Below are 18,713 nucleotides of genomic sequence, written 5' to 3'. Positions count from 1 at the left end.
TTTGTATGAGTAGAAGCGCACCCCAGAGAATTTAAATAGAAAGATCATTACTATGCCAACCTTTGAAGTTCCTGATTGATTGTAAGAAAAAAGCATAAATGTTACTATTTCAGTGAAAGCTAATCTCATATTTTCAATGTTAACACACCTATTAATAAAGACAATATAAACTTGTACAGACTGATGGTTCTATTCAGAAAATAATATATTTGTGCTGTAGCTGTTAATTTCCAACATCAAATTCTCCATGCCCTTTTTGTGATTATAAAGGGCTTATGTGAGGAAAAAATATTTTTTTATGAAATACAGTTATTTTGCAATCTGTTAGTGTGGTAACCCAGTGAAGAGCAATAATTTTGTCTATCTGTTTGTGTACATCTAATGCTGGGGGCTTTTCAGACTTCTTGTACTGTGGGACAATTGGCCAGAAATTACAGTTCTTTGACGTGCTGTTGCTTTTTGAGATGATTTGTAAAAACCCCAGTGTTGGACAGTTTTGGAATAACATAATTTTCTATAAATTTTATTTTTTTTTAACGAAACACCACATTGATTTTGCTAGAGCTATGACAGTCATGGTGAGAACATGGTTTGAAATAAAACTTGGCATGGATTGACCTTCTTTTAATTACTTCTGTATTTAGATTTTATATTACTTTGTTGTTGGACTTACTTTGAAATGGGATCTGCCAATGTTTCTTAAAATTACTCCAAACTAAATTTTCCCCCTTTTAATCCTTCTGTATATGATAGTTCAAAACGTTGCAAAACTTTGTGGTAGGGAGTGTTTGTCCCAGATCTTTTCTTCTTGTAAACCCTTGGGTACTTTGTCACCTGAATTATATTACTGTTGTTAGTGTAGCAAATGTATGGTCTACATGCTGCTACTGAATGGAAGACAAGTAGGATGTTTAATAAAAAAAAGAAATTTCAGTTTATGGATGAATGGAGACATCATGGAAGAGGACACATTAAAAAAAATTTGTTCTGAGAGACAGTGAAAATTTCTCAGAAAAACAAAATGAACAAATGGAAAAAATTTGAGACAGGAATTAAGGGAAAAACTCCTTCACTGTCACATTAAAATATACACCTCTGTTTTTAGTATCTCTTTCAATGAGCATAACTAAAGAAGCACAGGTGCATTTTAAGTACTAAAAATGTAATAAAATATCATTTGTTCTTAAATTATTTTATCAAATTTAAGTAACGGATAATAGGAACAAAACCTTAAATAATTTTTCTTTTCCTCCTGCATCAGTAGGAGCCTGCAACAGAAAAGTTTATTTTCCCTCAGTGGGTGTCTGCATGCAATCAGTCTGTACACTACATGCATAACACTTTGCTTTCTTGTGTTGCAGGAGTATTGAGGGGCCTGCGTCCCTTCACAAACTATGCTGTATCCCTAACTGCTTGCACTTTGGCTGGCTGTACTGAGAGCTTGCATGCATTGAACATCTCCACTCCACAAGAAGGTAAAGTAATTTCAAAGGTCTTGACTTCCACATTTCAGTCATGAATAATAAAACAGGAGAAGAGCTAAACGCTGCAAAGCCATTTGCTGGAAAACCCCAACCTAATTTGATGACAAAGTGCATTGCCAGACCATAATTGCTCCATTTTTTGGGGGGTGCGAAAATGAATCAAACTCCATACCCTTTAATGACATGCATCTTTAATAGCTGTAATGCAGATTAATGGGCTTTTTAATTGCTGTTACATTGTTCATGCAAGAGCCTTGTCATTAATATGAAGCATCTGAAAGATTAATGAAAGCTTCCTCATTTTACTATGGCTCAGAAGTAAATCTAGAGACAGTCTGACTAAAAAGAATTGATTGTATGGCACAGTATGAAATTGAGAATCAAACGGTTGATTTCCATGGTTTCTTTTAACCACTAAACGCCAGCAATAGGCAACAATTATTTCAGTGTGATGAAACTGCCAAATGCCAATTGAGTTATTTATTAATTGCTGTTCAGATTTTCTCCTTTTTTTTTTCCTAAACACTTTACGTGTTGTTGTGCTCCAACTTAAAAGCTGTGAGTATAAATTAATGCTTCCTATGCTTACATTAAGAACTAGGGCACAAAGAAAGAAAAAATGCATTCAATTCTGACTTTAAAATCTAGGCTGATATGTAACGCTTGTCAATTATTAGAACAAATGCCCCAAAAATATCAGTGACATATCTAACTTCATTCTGAATTAACCATAAAGTTCATATCTCCCAGTTTTGTCATCCTAAAGCCATATTAATCCAGTTAAAATAATCAGTTACTCCAAATCTATACCAGTAGAATAATGAAGACATTGACATGTATTTATGGGACAGTAGTTAATCTTCCATGATGCAAAGTAGTTTTCAAAATTCCCTCCCTCCCACAGTTCTTTGTTTTATCTTCTTATATAAACTAGGTTGTAATACAGTACCAATAAACAAAATAAAATTTTGGCATGAAGTCATGTGAATTATAGCCATAATAATTAAAAGGATGCTGAAGTGTTTAACTGCTGCCAAAGCAGGTTGTTGTGCAAGGTGTTGTCTTGATGAGGACAGTGCTGAAGATTGCAGTCTAACACTGCTAGAACAGAGTTTTGACGTGACCACATTAGTAACTGCCAGCAGCACCAATCAAATCAAAATCCAGGTATTGCCTCTTGGAGGTTCAAGATAAACTGACTGAGATTGTCTGGTGGCATCCTCCATGAAAGAGTGCAGCCTCTGACAGCCAAATAGTTAATGGTCCCTGTGATATAAACATGAAACACATTATTTCAATATTTGTGTATTTCTTTCTGATGTGGCATAGTAATTAAAAATAAATTGTTTATGTCATATTTTCTCAGCTTAGTGAATAAAGCAGAAATACTTACCTGTTATAACGGAATGGTTTAGGCAAGAGTGGTTCCCCCTCCTCCCCCCACCCCCCCTAAGGCTGAATAAAGCCCTGGGGAACATGTGTTTCATCCCTCAGAAGAATCGAGAAAAAAGCCGATGTGTGGAATTTCTGGTTTTGAACGCTCTTGTTGCATGCTCTTAGCAACAATAAATTGGTGATACAGAAGACAGACACCGTATCACACCCCCCAGCTATCCCTGTTTCCCTGTTGAAACATTCATTATATTGTTTTCACATTGCCAGGCACTGCTAGTTATTGTTTTAAATTGCTAGCACAGAGCTTGTAAATTACAAGATATTTGTCCCAGACTAAGGCCTCTGCTCTGCTCCCCTTGTGATATTCACTGGGATTCCTTATGCTTATAATGTATAACTTGTTAGAACAGTGAAAGAACTCTACTCCTAAATTATTATCCATTGCCAACTTCCAGTATATTATATACATAAAATCTACATTAAACAAACATTACTAAGTATATTGAATTATGAAAATTTGAAAGAAGGGGGTAGTGCCTAAGAACACATCACCTGCATTGGTGATTTGAATTATTACTTTTTAGTTAGGAATAAAGACCATGAAAGAAGAGAAAATAATTTGTATGAAAAAAAGGACTGCACTAAAATCCTGTACCTCCCACCTTGAACCAAGCTGGAAAGATAAAATTATAGAAACATTATTATTCTCCTAAAAGCGAAGAGCATATTGCTGTATTTCATAAAAATTTCTGTTTGGCTAGAAATCCTCACATAATGTAGGAGACATCTCAAAACTCTGGTATGTTGTAGGCATAAAATCTTTTCTGAAATTTCAGCTTTACCAAAAAAGCATTCTGTTATAGTAGCTTTTCATTGAAATACTTTATTATTTGTGGAAAGACAATGTAGTATAACTTTATACCTTTTTTCACCAGCCCCTGAAGATGTGCAATCACCCACAGCAATATCCTTTCCCACGTTCCTGCTGATGAGTTGGAGTCCACCCAAAACACCAAATGGTATTATTACACATTACACTTTATATATGAACGGGATACCAATTTACTCTGGAAATGGGACTAAGCATGTTGTAAAAGGTGAGTTCTCTGCTAGGTAGCTTGTCAGATGGGTATCTCATGGTTGCAGTGAACAATTTTATGATTGACCCCTTCTTATTTCAGAAGAAAGAAAGATAATTCTAAAATTGGCTGGTTGTGCTTTGAAGCCTGATGGGTTTCATATTTTAAAGCATCTTACTCTTTGTTGGGACTCATGGAAATTAACACCACCATGGATGGTGTAGCTATGTCTTCTGCCTCTTTCACAGGACCTGAACCATCTTTTTAATGGTTTTATAACATTTTGATTTCATACCATCCAGCTCTCAAAGCAAGTAAACTGCAAACTGTTGAAGAAATTATATACAGGTTTAATAGTTTTTCTTACTGCCTTTCTTAAATATTCTTAATTAGAGAGATACCATATTGCTTACCTGAATAACCTCTGTTTAATTCATTTATTAAAAGCATAAACAATCGATTTTCTTCTTATAATAGCTGTGCTATGTGCCAATAGACAAATTATATCGGTACTCTTAAACTATTGCAGTGAAGTTAGGCACCTGTCACTAGGCAATACAGTGAAGCACAGTAATATGACTTTCTATTTTAATTTAATTGGTGTAATTTAATAATTATCCAAATCGTTCAGACATCATGAGAACAATATCAACAAAAAAAAATAAAAAGCAAAACAAAACAATAAAAAACCTCCCAAAACAGCAGCAACAACAACAGCAACAAAAAAACAAACATAAAACCCCCAAACAACCAAAAAAACTAGAAAGAAAACATGGAACTAGAAGTGTCATGCCACAGCATAAGCACTACTGTGGACCCATCAGAATTTCCATATCTTGGTAGGTACAAGTGAAAATAAAGCATTTCATATTGTACAACTCGGGTGGGGAAAGGGTACCAAGACCCTACTTTCTTTTTAATGTAAGGCCTTAAAATTCAAAGCCGTTTCTGCATCTTGAGTCAGTATAAAACATATTTAAAAATTCATATAGTTCAAATTTCTTTGCCTTGCACAGGCCATAAGGTACTGGTGTGGTGGGTCAGTTTTGACACTGAAAAATGAATCCAGTTAGAGAACCTCCTGAAGGCTGTTGATGATCGCTATAATAAATAGTGCACACTTTAAGTCAAACTTTTTCATTCTGTATTCAAAGGTAATGGATTTTTCGTAACCATAGTAACCTTAGTGTATTTCTGGATAAATACATGAGGTATATACATTCTGGTTTTATTTTTGAATATAAACTACCACATTATGTATTACTAATAATATGAAAAATAGGATATAGGTTAGCATAATGACAGCTCAAACTAGTGTGCATTTTTCTTCTGTAAAAAATAAATATTTATCAAAAGTGTAGGTTCAATTAATTTCTCCCCCATCTCCCCAGTTTTCTGGTATTCCTGCAGTGCCATTTATCTTTTTTTTCCCAAGATTTCCATTAATCTCTCATTGCCATATCGTAGCACTGTTCTTAAAATATTTGAAGTGCAAATAGTTGTGTTCCCATTCTTAATAAAATCATTACTGAAATTTCATCATAGGTCCCTTGTTTTACCAAAATGTTAATCTGCAATCTGCAGATTATAAATGGGTAAGTGATGTAAAACATTTGAGGAATTGTTCACTGTAATATTGGTTGTTTGGTTTAGATTCATGTCTGTTTGCAGTCTGAAGATAGAATTAGCATTCTATCAAAATGAATGCTTATTGATAGAAATTATGGTCAAGTAACTTTTGCAATTCTTCTTTGACAATATAGAAAAGCATAAGGCTTCTACCATTAAATCTTGAGTGATATGTTAGAATACTTTCAGCGGAAGTAGTCAGATGAAATCTCATCTGGTTCATAAGTTTCCTAGAGAAGCTCTTGTTGCTTTTATGTAGAAAGTATTTATTCATATTTTACTTGAAATTTTTATTTTTTTGGTCTTATTGAGAATTTCACGATTTTTATTTCAATTAACTTTTAGGCAGACATGGGTCTAAAGAAAACAGAAAATCCTAACTTATTCAGAAGAGAAGGCTGGTGGATCAGATCATGTTACCATAAGCTGTACACCACAAGACCCACTCTTTTCTATATGGTGTGGAGATCAGTCTATTACTTTGGATCCATTTTATGTAGCTGCCAGTTTCTCCCTCTGACTTAGGGAGAAGTGGCAATGTGAGCCAGCAGGCTGGGATTTGGGTCACTAGAAATCCCAGTCCTTGTGAATTGGGTTTATTCAACGTCTTGCTTAGATCTGTATATATCTTTAATTTGACCTGGTTTTACTTCCTTACAGAGCCCAAGATTTTTCACTTTGTAGGCTAGATTTAAAAGAGGGATAACATGATCTTCTTTTTTAGTTCCACAAGGGCTACAGTTTTATGGTGAAAAGTTGGAGCTTTTGGTTTTGGATTATTATGTTATGTATGTCTTGGTCTTTTCCATATAATTGTCCTTCTGTTTTCAGCATGTATGCTAGTGATGTCGGTGACTTATTGCCACAACATAATATATTGTTGACCCTAAACAGAGACACAAAGTTCTTTGTCTCTGACATCTGTTTTTTTCTATTTACTCACCAAAATTATTTTCCTAATTTAGGAACTGTATGACTTAATTCCTGGACAGTAGTCTATACCAGAAAATAATAGATTCTTTCTTTGTTTTTGAAGTATGTTGAAATGTGATGGTTTTCTAAACCTTTCTTTTTAAGAAGACAAATTCTGTTTAAGAATTAGTACTTCACTGAATTTCATTTCAGACCATGAAAATGGCTATCAGTTTAGGCTTATCAATCCATAAGTTGAGGTTGTTGTTTTCTCAACACCATAATGGCAAATATAATGTTAGCTTAATTTCTGATCTTGACAGTTGTTGAGGGCTTGAAATGCTCATTGATTTTCATGGAAGTTCAAGTGTTTGTTTCCTCTAGGGGTTGAGCTGTAATTAAAAAGGAAACCCTTTAAAAGCACATATGGCAAATGTACACTTTACCACATTGAAAAAGGAGACCCATTAAGCATCTATCATCCATTAGTGCCTTTAAATATTTCCCCCATATTGACAAATTTGGTCTCTGTGTTGTGAGTAATAAAACACTGAAATGAAGCCAGCCCCTCTACCGCAACACCTGTATTAACTGTCTGCCTGTGATTTTTCTGCCTCCCACCTTTATGCATTTGCTTTCTGTGGTGTATGTTCTGCTTCCTCATGCAATCTGGGTTGTATTTCACATCCTTATATTCCAGTGAAAGCCTAATCTCTCCAAGGGATGAGCTTGGAGGAAATAGTCCCAGATCCCAGGCCGAAGTTCAGCTGTGTGAATCCATGCCCCTGTATTTATGCTTTCAGTTGCTCTGTGTGTGAGTGCAGAAGCTCCTGTAACCAAGACTATCATCTGCAACTCAGGAGAGTAGTTGCAATAGGGTTCTGCTCCCCATAGCTTCAGACCTCATTGTTGTGTAGATGACTAGCAGCTGTGAGGAGTTGGAGAAGCTTGTGTAGTTATCTTCAGAGCTGTTAACATATTGATCTTAAAAAGGCTTTTGATTTTAGGAAAATTTGGGCTGGTTTTCCCTCGGAACAGGAAAATATTCTTCTCATCCAAACACTCACAGACAAAACGAAAGTTTCTACTTTGAAACATGGAGAATTCTTAATGTAATTATTGTAAAGATATTTTTAAATTTATGCAAGGCATCCCTTCTTGTCTTCTCTTTTGTTTAAATTAGTCTCTGAAATTTTCTGCCTGCCTTAGATGAAAGGGGCAACAGGGTGGGTTTTCTTTTTTACTTTTCCTGAAAAGTACTAGCTGAGCTGGTGGTGCCAAAACCACCAGCAGGAAGGTGATCTAATAAATACAGAATGTTATAGCACAGGCAGAGATTATCAGATGTAACCCACTTACCTGTGGGTGGTTTTTTTTGTTTGTTTGGGTTTTTTTGTTGTTTGTTTTTTTTTTTTTTGTGGGGAACCTTACTGATGTGAAGAAATTTTAGAAAAAGAAGGTTAGAGCGTAATATTCCTTTATTCGTAAAAGCTGAGCATTTAGTGGTCTGAGAAATGGTGTTCATTGTATAACATGTTTATAAAGGGAAATTACAGATACTTTAGAAAACAAAGCAAGACAAAAAAGTATGAATCTATCTTTGCTCTGAGCTTGGCATTGAGGATGTATGTCTGCATTTTCTGCAGCACTAGGTACTTGACAATGTTAACAAATATTGTTCGTATAATTTTCCTAACAGAATCTAATGGTTCTCATAATGAATCTTTAAAAGGGAGATATTCTTATTAAGACTCAGCTGAGAAACTTATTTTTCTCTGCCAACCTGAAAGAAGTGTTTCCAGTTTTTCTGGAAAGAGATCGTGTCACCTATGTTACAAGGGCAGACCCTCAACTGAGTTAAATGAGTACAGAGTTATCCTAAATTGCATGTCCAAGAGTTTATAAAAAAATGTGACAGAGTACTTTGTACTACGTTTGTGGACAAAATATTAAGGAGAACCTTGGAAAATGTGAGAAAGAGCTGTCTTCACAATTTTTTTTTTCCAAGAGTGTGAAATAAGCTTTAGCTTATTCAAATTGTTATTTGACCTGTGTGTGGAAAGGCTGATCCCACAAAACCAGGTTAGAATGAGAGCCTTGTTTTATTGCGAGGAAGAGACAGATGTTTGACATCTGTTTAATCGGGGTTTAACATATCTGAACTTAAAAAAATGGGAGAATCCCAAATTAGTACCTGTATTTTTTTGTTGTTGCTCTAAACCAGTAGTGATTACAGTGCACATCATGCACAGCCATGTGCAATGACTACATTTTAGAGAAAAATTGGCAAAGGTTTTGGTCCTTTATACCCCATGAATATAATTGCTTTTTTAAATAAGTGTTCATGATAGTAAAAGCAGAATCCATCATATCAGTATTTCACTGATTGCCAAATGGAACAACTTGAGCAAGAGAATCCCCAGAGTTGTATGTAAAAGATAATTGCAGTAAGATGCATCACTGCAAGAAGATGAACCACTGAGAAGGAAATCCTTATTAGCTTATGTTTAAGATGTTGTTCTTGTGGTTACTTTTCACAGTTTTCAGCTATAGCCATGTTTAAGAACAGTTTTTAACTCCAAGGATTTGCTTTCCTTTGTTTTAGGTCCTACTCAAAGATAACAGGAAGCTTTTACCTTAAAGTGCAAAAAAAAAAAAAAAAAAGAAAAATTCTGTAGTTCTCTGGTGCGAGTTTATTTCCCATATTCCAGGTGGTAGTGAAATACTTAAAATACCAAATGTGCTCAGTCTGTTCTTTCACTACAAGTTTTGGAAGGAGTTATTTGCTATCAAATACAATGTTAGCATAAATTTATAAATACTATAGCACTGAATGTCACAATATCTCATTCTTTTGTGAAACAGAGACTTCTTTAACACCATGGTGAGCAATAAGAGTCAGTCTTCACTTCTTTGCAGTTAGAATTGGTTATCTTAAACATGTTGCACATGACCCAGTGAGACATGGCCCAGTGTCTCACCCTTATTTTAGGGTCTTGCACTACTGTGCAACAGTGCCAGGCTGACTCCTTATATTTGGTTTAGCAACATATCCAGCTGTTAAGTCATACAGGATGGCTTATGAAAAATGCTTGCTTCTCCAGGCTTTATTCTGGCCCTGGCATGCATTTAAGTGAACATCTAGAGGTGCACCTGGCACTAGAGGGCAGGGTACACCAGCCTTACGGGAGAAGTGTCTTCCTCTGAAAGTTCTAACATATAAGAAGGCATATTTGATACACCTGAAGTGGCAACACTGACATTGCTGGTGACCGGTGCTATTGTAATTAATTCCACAGACCCGGAATGCAGATTAAGCAGGCACCAAACCAAAGGGCAAATGGGCTGTCTGAGCCTGGTGCTCCGGTATTTCAAATTCAGACAGAAAGATCTGGTGCACTCATTGGACTTAATAATACACATCTGGGGAATTTAGAGGGGAGGGGGGCAGGGGAAGGGTAAAAGCATTATGTTTATTTGTAGCAGCTCTGTTGTATCATTTTCTATTGCAGTGCATTAGTGCAGTGTTAAATAAAATCTGCTTATTTAAAATCCTTTTAAATAGTGTTTAAATATTTCCTGCTGATACAATCTGCTAAAGTAGTTATCCTTGCTGCAGATTTCAGTTAACCTTGTCGCAGATATTAAGCCTGAAGCTACACAGACTTTTAGGGACCTTGATTATAGAGCAAAACCTAATGGTGTCATTATAAAACCACAGCTGGACAAGCTTCTGGAGTCCTTGTCCTTTGATCAGATTTGGGTAACACAGCAAGCCAGGAGAGAACTCACGCTAACCCTGCTGGAATTGCTGAGCTCTCAGGTTACTTGAGTACCGCTTTCTAAAAATTAAAATGCAACACAAATTATAAAATTAGAGTAATTGGGACCTTCCAATCTTCTGTATGTACCAAAGTGAACTGGAGCAAAATAGCTCCTCCAGAGCTAATAGCTGTAGAACAGAGAGAGTATTTTTTCTGTCCTTTCCCTTCTGGTACATAAGAATTATTTTGGCTATGGGCTCTATTTTCTAAACAAAGAGAAGAAAAGCATTGATTTCATGGCTTGTCTAAATTCCATGATAAGAAATAAAAACCCTAAAAATGTAAAACTTCCAGATTATTTTGTCCTGTCTTATTACTTTAAATATTTTTCAGAATCAGTTATATGTAAGTTTTTTGTTCTGTATTTTCTCCTTCAATATCTGGGTTGGTAAACAGATATAAAAGATGGTGAGATTTCTTCAGAAGACAGGGTCTACCGAGAAGGACACAATATATTATTGCCTTGTAGGTGTTCTGCACTGGCATGTGGGTTTGTAGGTCTTTTCCAAGATACCCTCTTTGCAGTTAGGTAGCAAATTCTTATTTTGCTACCTTCTCAGATCAGGTTGTTGCAGTTCTGTGTGTGTGAACCTCTCCTGGGTAAACTGGCCAAATCTTATCTGCTTTGCTCTTTCATTTTTTTCTGAAGGGCTAATCTATTTCTCTGCATTTTGTCTTTCATCAGTGAGAGCTTCACATCAAGTGTCATAGTTTGTCACAGATGTGAACTGTTTTCTCATGGTGACCACTGTTACTAAACATAACAAGAACTATTTAAGATTTGCAAGAACTTGGCTGTGTTGTGCTCATAGCCTGAAGTACTTTTTGTGGGATCTTATTTTCAGCAGTATGCCTGGTAACAGTGGTTTTCCTGAAGCTGGTAATACAAAATGGTGGCTTCTGTTCAGGTTTTAATTTTTTTGATGAAACTGACACAATAAGCTTCTTGTTGAAAGCAAGTTTTCATCCAGTCACAGTTTCATTAAGTGCTTTAGAAAACATCAGAAACTGTGCAAGATTTTATGTTGAAACTATAAATAATATATTTATAGATCAAGAAAAACATCTTCCCTTTTCTAAAAGATTTTTTGTTTTGTTTTGCCAGGATCATTCTGAGATGCTTGGTAAATGATTTATGCTTAGTTTCAAGTAATGCTGGACTCAGGTAAATAAAGATATGACACCTCTTGCACAGATGGACTAAGTCCAACCCTGCTGCTTCTGCTTGAATCTCTAGGTATCCATTTATAAGGACACACCTCACTTAGCAATAACTTAATAGGCTTAGATAGAGTGGGGCAGCCTTCTTGATATTGCCAGCTGCATAATAAAACTTCTCACTGAGCTTTTCCTTGTGCCCTGACAAAGATACTCATAGTTCTCTGTATTAATTAGGAACATTTGGTCTCCTGACCTGCTAAACAGTTGATGAATATTTAATTTGAAATAGATATTTTATTCCATGCTGCTGCATTACAAAGTGTATTGGTTTATCAGCTGTGATAATTTGACAGTGCAGTACATGTGTTCTTCTTTGGCACGTGCTTGACTCAGACCCTTCTCTCTATACCTGGTATATCCCAACATCCCTTTAACAGTAGTGGAATATTGATAAATTATGGCAATGTACAGGTGGGTGACACCACAGCAGAACTTCTAGATGATTCCCAACTGAGTTTTCCCTTTCCCTTGCATTTACCGTGTCCATGACGGTGTTAAGTCATTTACTATTACTGAAATATTTTCATCACTTTATTTATTGAAAAAAAATGGAAAGCTGTAAGGAGACAAATGTATGGAAAGGGAAATCTTTGATTTTTGCATGTGTTTCAATTAATGTAATTGGTGACTTTTCTATTTTCTGTCTTACACAAGTCTTGTCTCGTGTGTGAACAATACATGACTGTGTGTTATCAGGCCATAAAATAGTTGGATGTAAGTTTGATTTCAACAATATAGGGTGGTTTGTATGATTGGAGTATTCATGTATTTTCAAAATCTATTTCTCTGTCCTCTTAAGCTATGTGGAAACATATGAAAGGAATGGAGCTCGTCCCAAAAACCATGGGAGGCATTCTAGGATATTTCCTTTTCTGTTATCACTGCCAGAAATCTTACTTAGGCTTCTACACTGATTGCTTAAATTGTTTACATAAAGCTTAACAGCCTTTCTTAGTCAGAACTGAACTCCATCATGCTTTTCACTAGTCTTCCATGGAATATGTGTTTGTATAATTGCTTGTTTCTGACTGAAGCATTTTGCATACATTGTAGTTGGACTCTGAAAGCTGCTGGGGATTTTCCTTTTTCTTTCTTTCATTTCCATAGTTTTATTGTATAAATAGGGTGACATATTAATGTGATGGGTTACCAGGAAATTAACTAGTGGGAAAAAATATTCAAGTGAACATAAAGCTAAATATATAAGAAGAAAATCAGATTAGTGTGCTTTAAGCAAGGCTTAGACTCATGGTCTTAAGATGGATAGAAAGGTGGATGATAAACATTGTTATTTCTGTGTTGGCTGCTTTGGACATGCCAAGTTCCATGAATACAGACGTGCATTTAAATCATGTTTGCAGTCTGCATATATTGATTTGGTTTTTCTCTTTTTTTTTTTTTTTTTGTATGTCTGGGTATGTTTATGGCTACATAAGGTTGTTCAGAGGTGACCAGAGAATATGGTTTATTATGAGATTCTGGATCTTATGTCTCACCTATCCAGGATCATTGGCTAGGCAGGGGGAGTTCACACAAAGGATGCATAAGTGACATCTCTTCTAGGAGAAATGCTAAAAAATAAGGAAATTATCAATAATGGAAAGTTACCCATGTTGATGCAATATGTCAGTAGCTTCCTTTGAAAGCTTAATTTCATATTAAGTTCAACTTTGGAGCTATTTATGATCACTTAAATTTAATAGTGCTAGTAATTTTTGTTCTGATCAAGGAACAAAAATTGAATCCAGTTGGCAAGAATTTTTAAATATTCTCATAAGATGTCATGTTAGTCTTTTCATCTGCTCAAGGATAAGTTAGATTTAACATTTCAATGAATGTGTTTTGAATGTTTTGAGGTATGGCTCTTGGGATTTAATATCATTGTTGCAATGTCACGTAACAATTTTTAAGCTGTTAAATTGTACTGGGCATTGAAATACATGTGCAATTTAGGTCTTTCTCATATGTTTACAGGCAGAGAAAAAGAGCAGAGAAAGCTTGCCAAGTAAAATTAAAGTGAGATACACTGAATAGATAAAAAGATTGATAAATAAGAACTGTTACCATAAAAAAAGAGGTAAAAGGTGTGGCTTAAACATGAAAAGTTGTGTGGCAGAGATCAAGGCAAAATAAACAAATGGCAAATAGAGCTAGAAAATAATTTAAAATATTTGCATGCAGGGCAAAAGAAAAATCCAGGTAGATAAATAGACTAAGTTCAAAACAGCTGAGAGAAATTACAAGGAAACTTCTCCACCAAAGAGTCTGTCCTTAGTGATGCTTCTTTGGGAGGTACATGAATCAAAATTGTAGTGGTGCAGCCAGAGAAACAAAAAGCAGTAAAGCAGCTAGACTGAAATGCATCCTTGTTTCGACACCTTATCACCAAGTAACAGCGTTTTTGGAGGTAGAACTGCTATGGGGAAAGGCCACAGTTTTGGCAAAATCTGTGGTCTTCATGTGCTATCATAAAAACTGCGGTCACTAGAGGTACTTTCAGGCTTCAGCAGAGAAGCTGAGGATGTGAATCGACATAGAAATTAATCTGTTCCTCCAGGAGGTCCAGCTAGAGGAGCAGTATGTCAACTGTGAATCATAGAATGGCCTGAGTGGACAGGGACCTTCAGATCATCTTGTTCCACCCCTGCCATGGACAGGGACACCCTCCACTAGATCAGGATACGGAGAGCCCCATCCAACCTGCCCTTGAACTCTCCCAGGGAGGTAACAGCCACAGCTTCCATGGGCAACCTGTTCCAGTGCCTTGCCACCCTCAGAGTAAATTTCCTCCTGAAAATCTAATCTAAACTGACTCTCCTCCAGTTCATTCCATCCCCTCTTGTCACTACGTGCTCTCTGCCTTTCTTGCAGGCTCCCTTCAGGTACTGGAAGGCTGCAATTAGATCATCGCAAAGCCTTCCTTTTCAGACTGAACAATCTCAATTCTCTTAGCCTTTCCTGATAGATGAGGTGCTCCATCCCACTAATCAACTTGGTGGCCCTACTTTGGTCCTGTTCCAACAGACAGTGCTAGGGAAGCATAGGGAGGTTTCAGTTGCAAGTCATGTGTTCTCTTAGTTATGTCCCCGAGTTTCACAAGAAAACTCATAAAGATTATACCAATAATGTAACATAATGTGGGCATATACCCAGCAATGACTACTAACACAGTGTCAGTTGCTGTCCTGCAAGAAAGAAGTAGTGGTTATAAAACCTAAACAACCTATCTTGGAAAGAAAAATTAAAACACTGAAATGGCAGGACTGAACAATGTACTGTGTTCTACACAGGCAAGATTGGAGCAGGGAGAGGGGTGGGGTGAAATACAAAAACCTCTTAAGGGTTTGCCACTTGTGAATTATGCATCTCACTCTCACTAGTAGGCGTAAATGCATAATTCTAATCTGTTCTTATTACTTATTTATAGCACGCAGTAGAATGTAAATTCTATGCCTTCTTTGTAGAGGCTTAACATGCTGGTTAAGGTATGCAGATATTTCAAGAAGCCTACATAGACACCTTTCTGGGCATAGCACTCTGTTGCCAATCGAAAGGCATAAACTTCAAACAATAAATTTAGCTAGCTCTCCCCTCCCATTTACAGGAGGGACACAGACACGATGTAAGAAATAAGGTATAGGATCAACAGATAATAGGAGCATTCGTCTTGAAATAAACTACTCTTCATTATTATTATTTATGATAGTTACTGTTGTTAATAAAGTACTTCTGGGACAGAGGAAAAGCCTGCAACAACCACTGAATTTATGAGACTGGGGACAGATGCAAGCTCTTCTTTTATATTGCTGGCACTGATCGATTTGTATTTTTCCCTGATGATGGTTTATGCCATTATAACTGTTTTGTGGCTCCTTACTATTGACTTATGGTTGCAGAGCACTTCACAAATGAGAGCAAGCTTCTGGACATTACATCCTAATCTGCACATCCTATAGATATGCCATAAGACAGAGCAGCTGACTGCACCACCTGTGATCTGTGCACCCACAAACATGATTTATTCTGGTAATCCCAGTTTAATGCATCACATCAGATTGTGGCAGTTATGTTATCTGATGGCATTACTGACACTACATGCCATAACTGGGTAGTGCAACATGTCAATTTGAAAAAAACTTTCAGCTTTTCATTTTTTTTCCTTTGTTTTCATGTGTGTTTTGGAAGTAAATATGATGTGAAATGAAAGAAAACAAAAACCCAAAACAACAAAAAAAAGTAATCAAAATAATTTTGCCCAACCACATGTTGACCATATTAATGACTCCACATCTTGGGCTGCTTGTTTTACTAAGGAGAGAGAAGAGCAGATAGAAATACAGTATATTTTACTGTGCTGCTTATTTTGGGGTCAGCGGAAAACTAGCTCAGCTTTTGTAGTCTTGCAATAGATTTAACTTGCTATAAATTGTCTTGTTTAGGAGCAGTGCTCAGAAGCTGAGTCCTCCCACTATCCTTGTTCCAGCACTACAGTAATGTTTGGCAAACTCCTTTATCCTCTGACTATAATTCAGGAATACAGAGCTGTTCTGGTCCTAGGAAGGGGATAGTATCTCTTCTACTGAAAGTCTTACATCACATGATGGCTTGCTTATTTGTTCTCTAATCATCTCACATTCCTGGGTCTGTACAAAATGGTGAAAATGTTACTCATCATGGGTGTAAAAGGCAGATATTTGCTAAATAAAACTCACAACCTATAAGTCATTATTTTAATCAAGCTGTAGTTGATGGCAGTTCAAAGAGGCCTTGTTATAGCTTTATTGTTAAGGTTCCAATTTCTAGTGTTGGGTGTGCTTTCTCAACCTTCTGCTTGTTTCAAGAATTGGGTTTTGTTGATTAGGACAATTGTGTTGGGATTAAAATGGTATTTTTGTAATTTACTGTGCATATTAAATTCTAGTAAAAAAATATACAAGTAAAATAGTCTAATTTTCGTTAAAATATTTATTTTGGATATTTATTCCTTTGATCCCATCCCTCCTTTTCTTTGTTTGGCAAAAAAAATATAAAATTAAATACAGTGTTAAAGAGTTCTAAGTTTTCTCAGATACAAAGAGAGAAGTATAAAACCCTTGCCTGAATGTTGTACAGATTTGCAAATTATAGTGATGTTTACATAAATTTTTTTAAAATTATATTGATACTTAATATTTCTTCCCTCAAGTTTGATTTACAAAGATAACCTGAATCATCTTGTCAGCAGTAGTGGATGTGCCATGATTTTAAGTGGGGTGAGTGTCTGAAAATTCCCCTTTCTGAATTTGTTGCATATCCTTTCTCCCTCCCTTCCTCTCCCCCCACTACCCACCACCCCTCTATTATTGAAAGGGAATTCATGGGAACAGAGCATCCTAATTGCATTTCTATGTAGCACTTACTGTCTTATACCCCTCTCTGGTGTGTCTTCTTTATTTCCTTCTCTGAGGGTTTTTTAAAATTTTTATTTTGTAGCCTCTCTTCCTAAGAAAGTGTTTGTAAGTCTCTGCTCTGTCATTGCTGTTTTCCAGACAGGCTTTATTTCTGCACTTTGTGATATATGCTGCTCCAGATGTGACTGATTGATTTATATAAAATGGATAGCAATAGTTGCTGTTGCTTACCATATATTCCTATCTAACCACATCTTACTTGCCACAGCAGCACGCTTGTATGTGTTCTTCCGTGGGTTGTAAAAGTGGCAGCCTGGCACTTCTCTTCATACAATTACCTCAGCACCAATTGTTAGGTAGGGCTGAATTTTGTTTCTCCCACTGCAGCAAGATTGGAATTACTTGGGAATATAGGATGTACTTCTGCTGGTGAGCCAAAGGGCTCTTGGATATACCGATGTTAATCCAGAGTAGTTCCATTTTTATAGACGCAGGTTTCTGACATTCAAATTTGCAATGTATTTGCCTACTGGAAATATATTTTCCAGTTGTGAATATAAAGCTGAAGTAATACAGAGGTAATATGGTCAAACCATGCTTTTTTCCTTTTTCACTTTTTGGGCTAAACATTGACTGAGACATTACGGTTCTTATTTTGTATACTAAAAATTCATCTCTATTTAAGCTGGAATAAGAAATATAGTGAATGGATTGGAAGCATTCATGAATTGAAATTTTCATTTAAATCTTAAAATCTTCATTCCATATGATGTGTAAAGTAATGTGGAAGAGGGATATCAAACTAAGATAGTGTTATTGACCACAATTCCTTCTCCTCATGTGCATGCTAAAAATTATTGTGCTTCATCTTCTTTCTGCTGTCTCCCCCTCTGACCTTCAAACTCACTTTATTTGTCTAGCTTTTATAATTGAATTATACTAGGGAGACAGTGAATGGTTTTAATTCTAGTCAGCAAAGAAGTAACTTGGAAATTCAGTAGATTCATTTGATGCTGAATGTTTGCACTGACTGACTGGTTCTGTGTTGTTTTGGCAGCAAGAGAAGCTTTTGAAAAGCCTTCCAAGATGCCTCCATATTTTTCTGATGGTGACTAATGCTGATGGATCAGAGGAAAACATGTTAGGGGTGTTATGGGAAGGAGGGTTCCAAGGTGCATGGTGATTTTTCTGTGGTCAGTGACATGACATGTCTTTAGAGTCATGCAAGCAATTTAGGCAGAAGCTCTAAAGTCTGAAGAGAAGTTTAAATGTGCTTCTCTACTGTGTCCCTTCTGCTTTTTCTAAACCATGAGGTGTGGTGCACTTCACATAATTTGAGTTTTTTTTCAGCTGAGCACCTTTGGGAATTCAAGCTAGTGTGTCCTAACTGGACAGTAAGAACAGTGTGGGAAATGTTCCCATAGTAGCTGTCTCAGGGATGTGGCTTTAAAATAAAAGACTGGAATCCTTGCTCTCCTGCTTTTACAATGCGATAGGCATAGGAATAATGTGTAAATAAAAAAATGCATACCTATCTAAGGAAAGTTAAAACTAAAATAGTTTTACTAAAATAAAAATGAACAATGAAACCCATTAATCAGGAATGGATGTTTATGTGGCCTTGTGAATTGGTCAGGATGAAACCTAACTTTTGAGGAATGAGTTTTGGCTCAAAGAATTACAAGACTTTGGGACAATAAACAGCAGAAAGTTTTACTGTACAACAATTAAGAGTGTAAGAGTATAACCAAGAGACACTTGCTAAATGTGAAGGGAAAT

The 18,713-nt window shown here is 36.1% G+C and overlaps 1 protein-coding gene across 1 annotated transcript in view; it reads left to right on the top strand.

Moving 5' to 3' along the window:
- USH2A (usherin) overlaps positions 1–18,713 on the top strand; it is a 374,892-nt gene that overhangs the window by 164,716 nt on the left and 191,463 nt on the right. The window contains exons 30-31 of the mRNA XM_062490428.1: positions 1,362–1,475; positions 3,815–3,976. Of these exons, the coding sequence (XP_062346412.1) occupies positions 1,362–1,475; positions 3,815–3,976 (276 nt within the window). The remainder of the gene's footprint in view (positions 1–1,361; positions 1,476–3,814; positions 3,977–18,713) is intronic.

The sequence above is a fragment of the Cinclus cinclus genome, chromosome 3 (assembly GCF_963662255.1).
Source record: "Cinclus cinclus chromosome 3, bCinCin1.1, whole genome shotgun sequence".
NCBI lineage: Eukaryota > Metazoa > Chordata > Aves > Passeriformes > Cinclidae > Cinclus > Cinclus cinclus.
The sequence above is the reverse complement of the archived record's forward strand: the minus strand, read 5'-3'. Positions and strand labels throughout refer to the sequence as shown.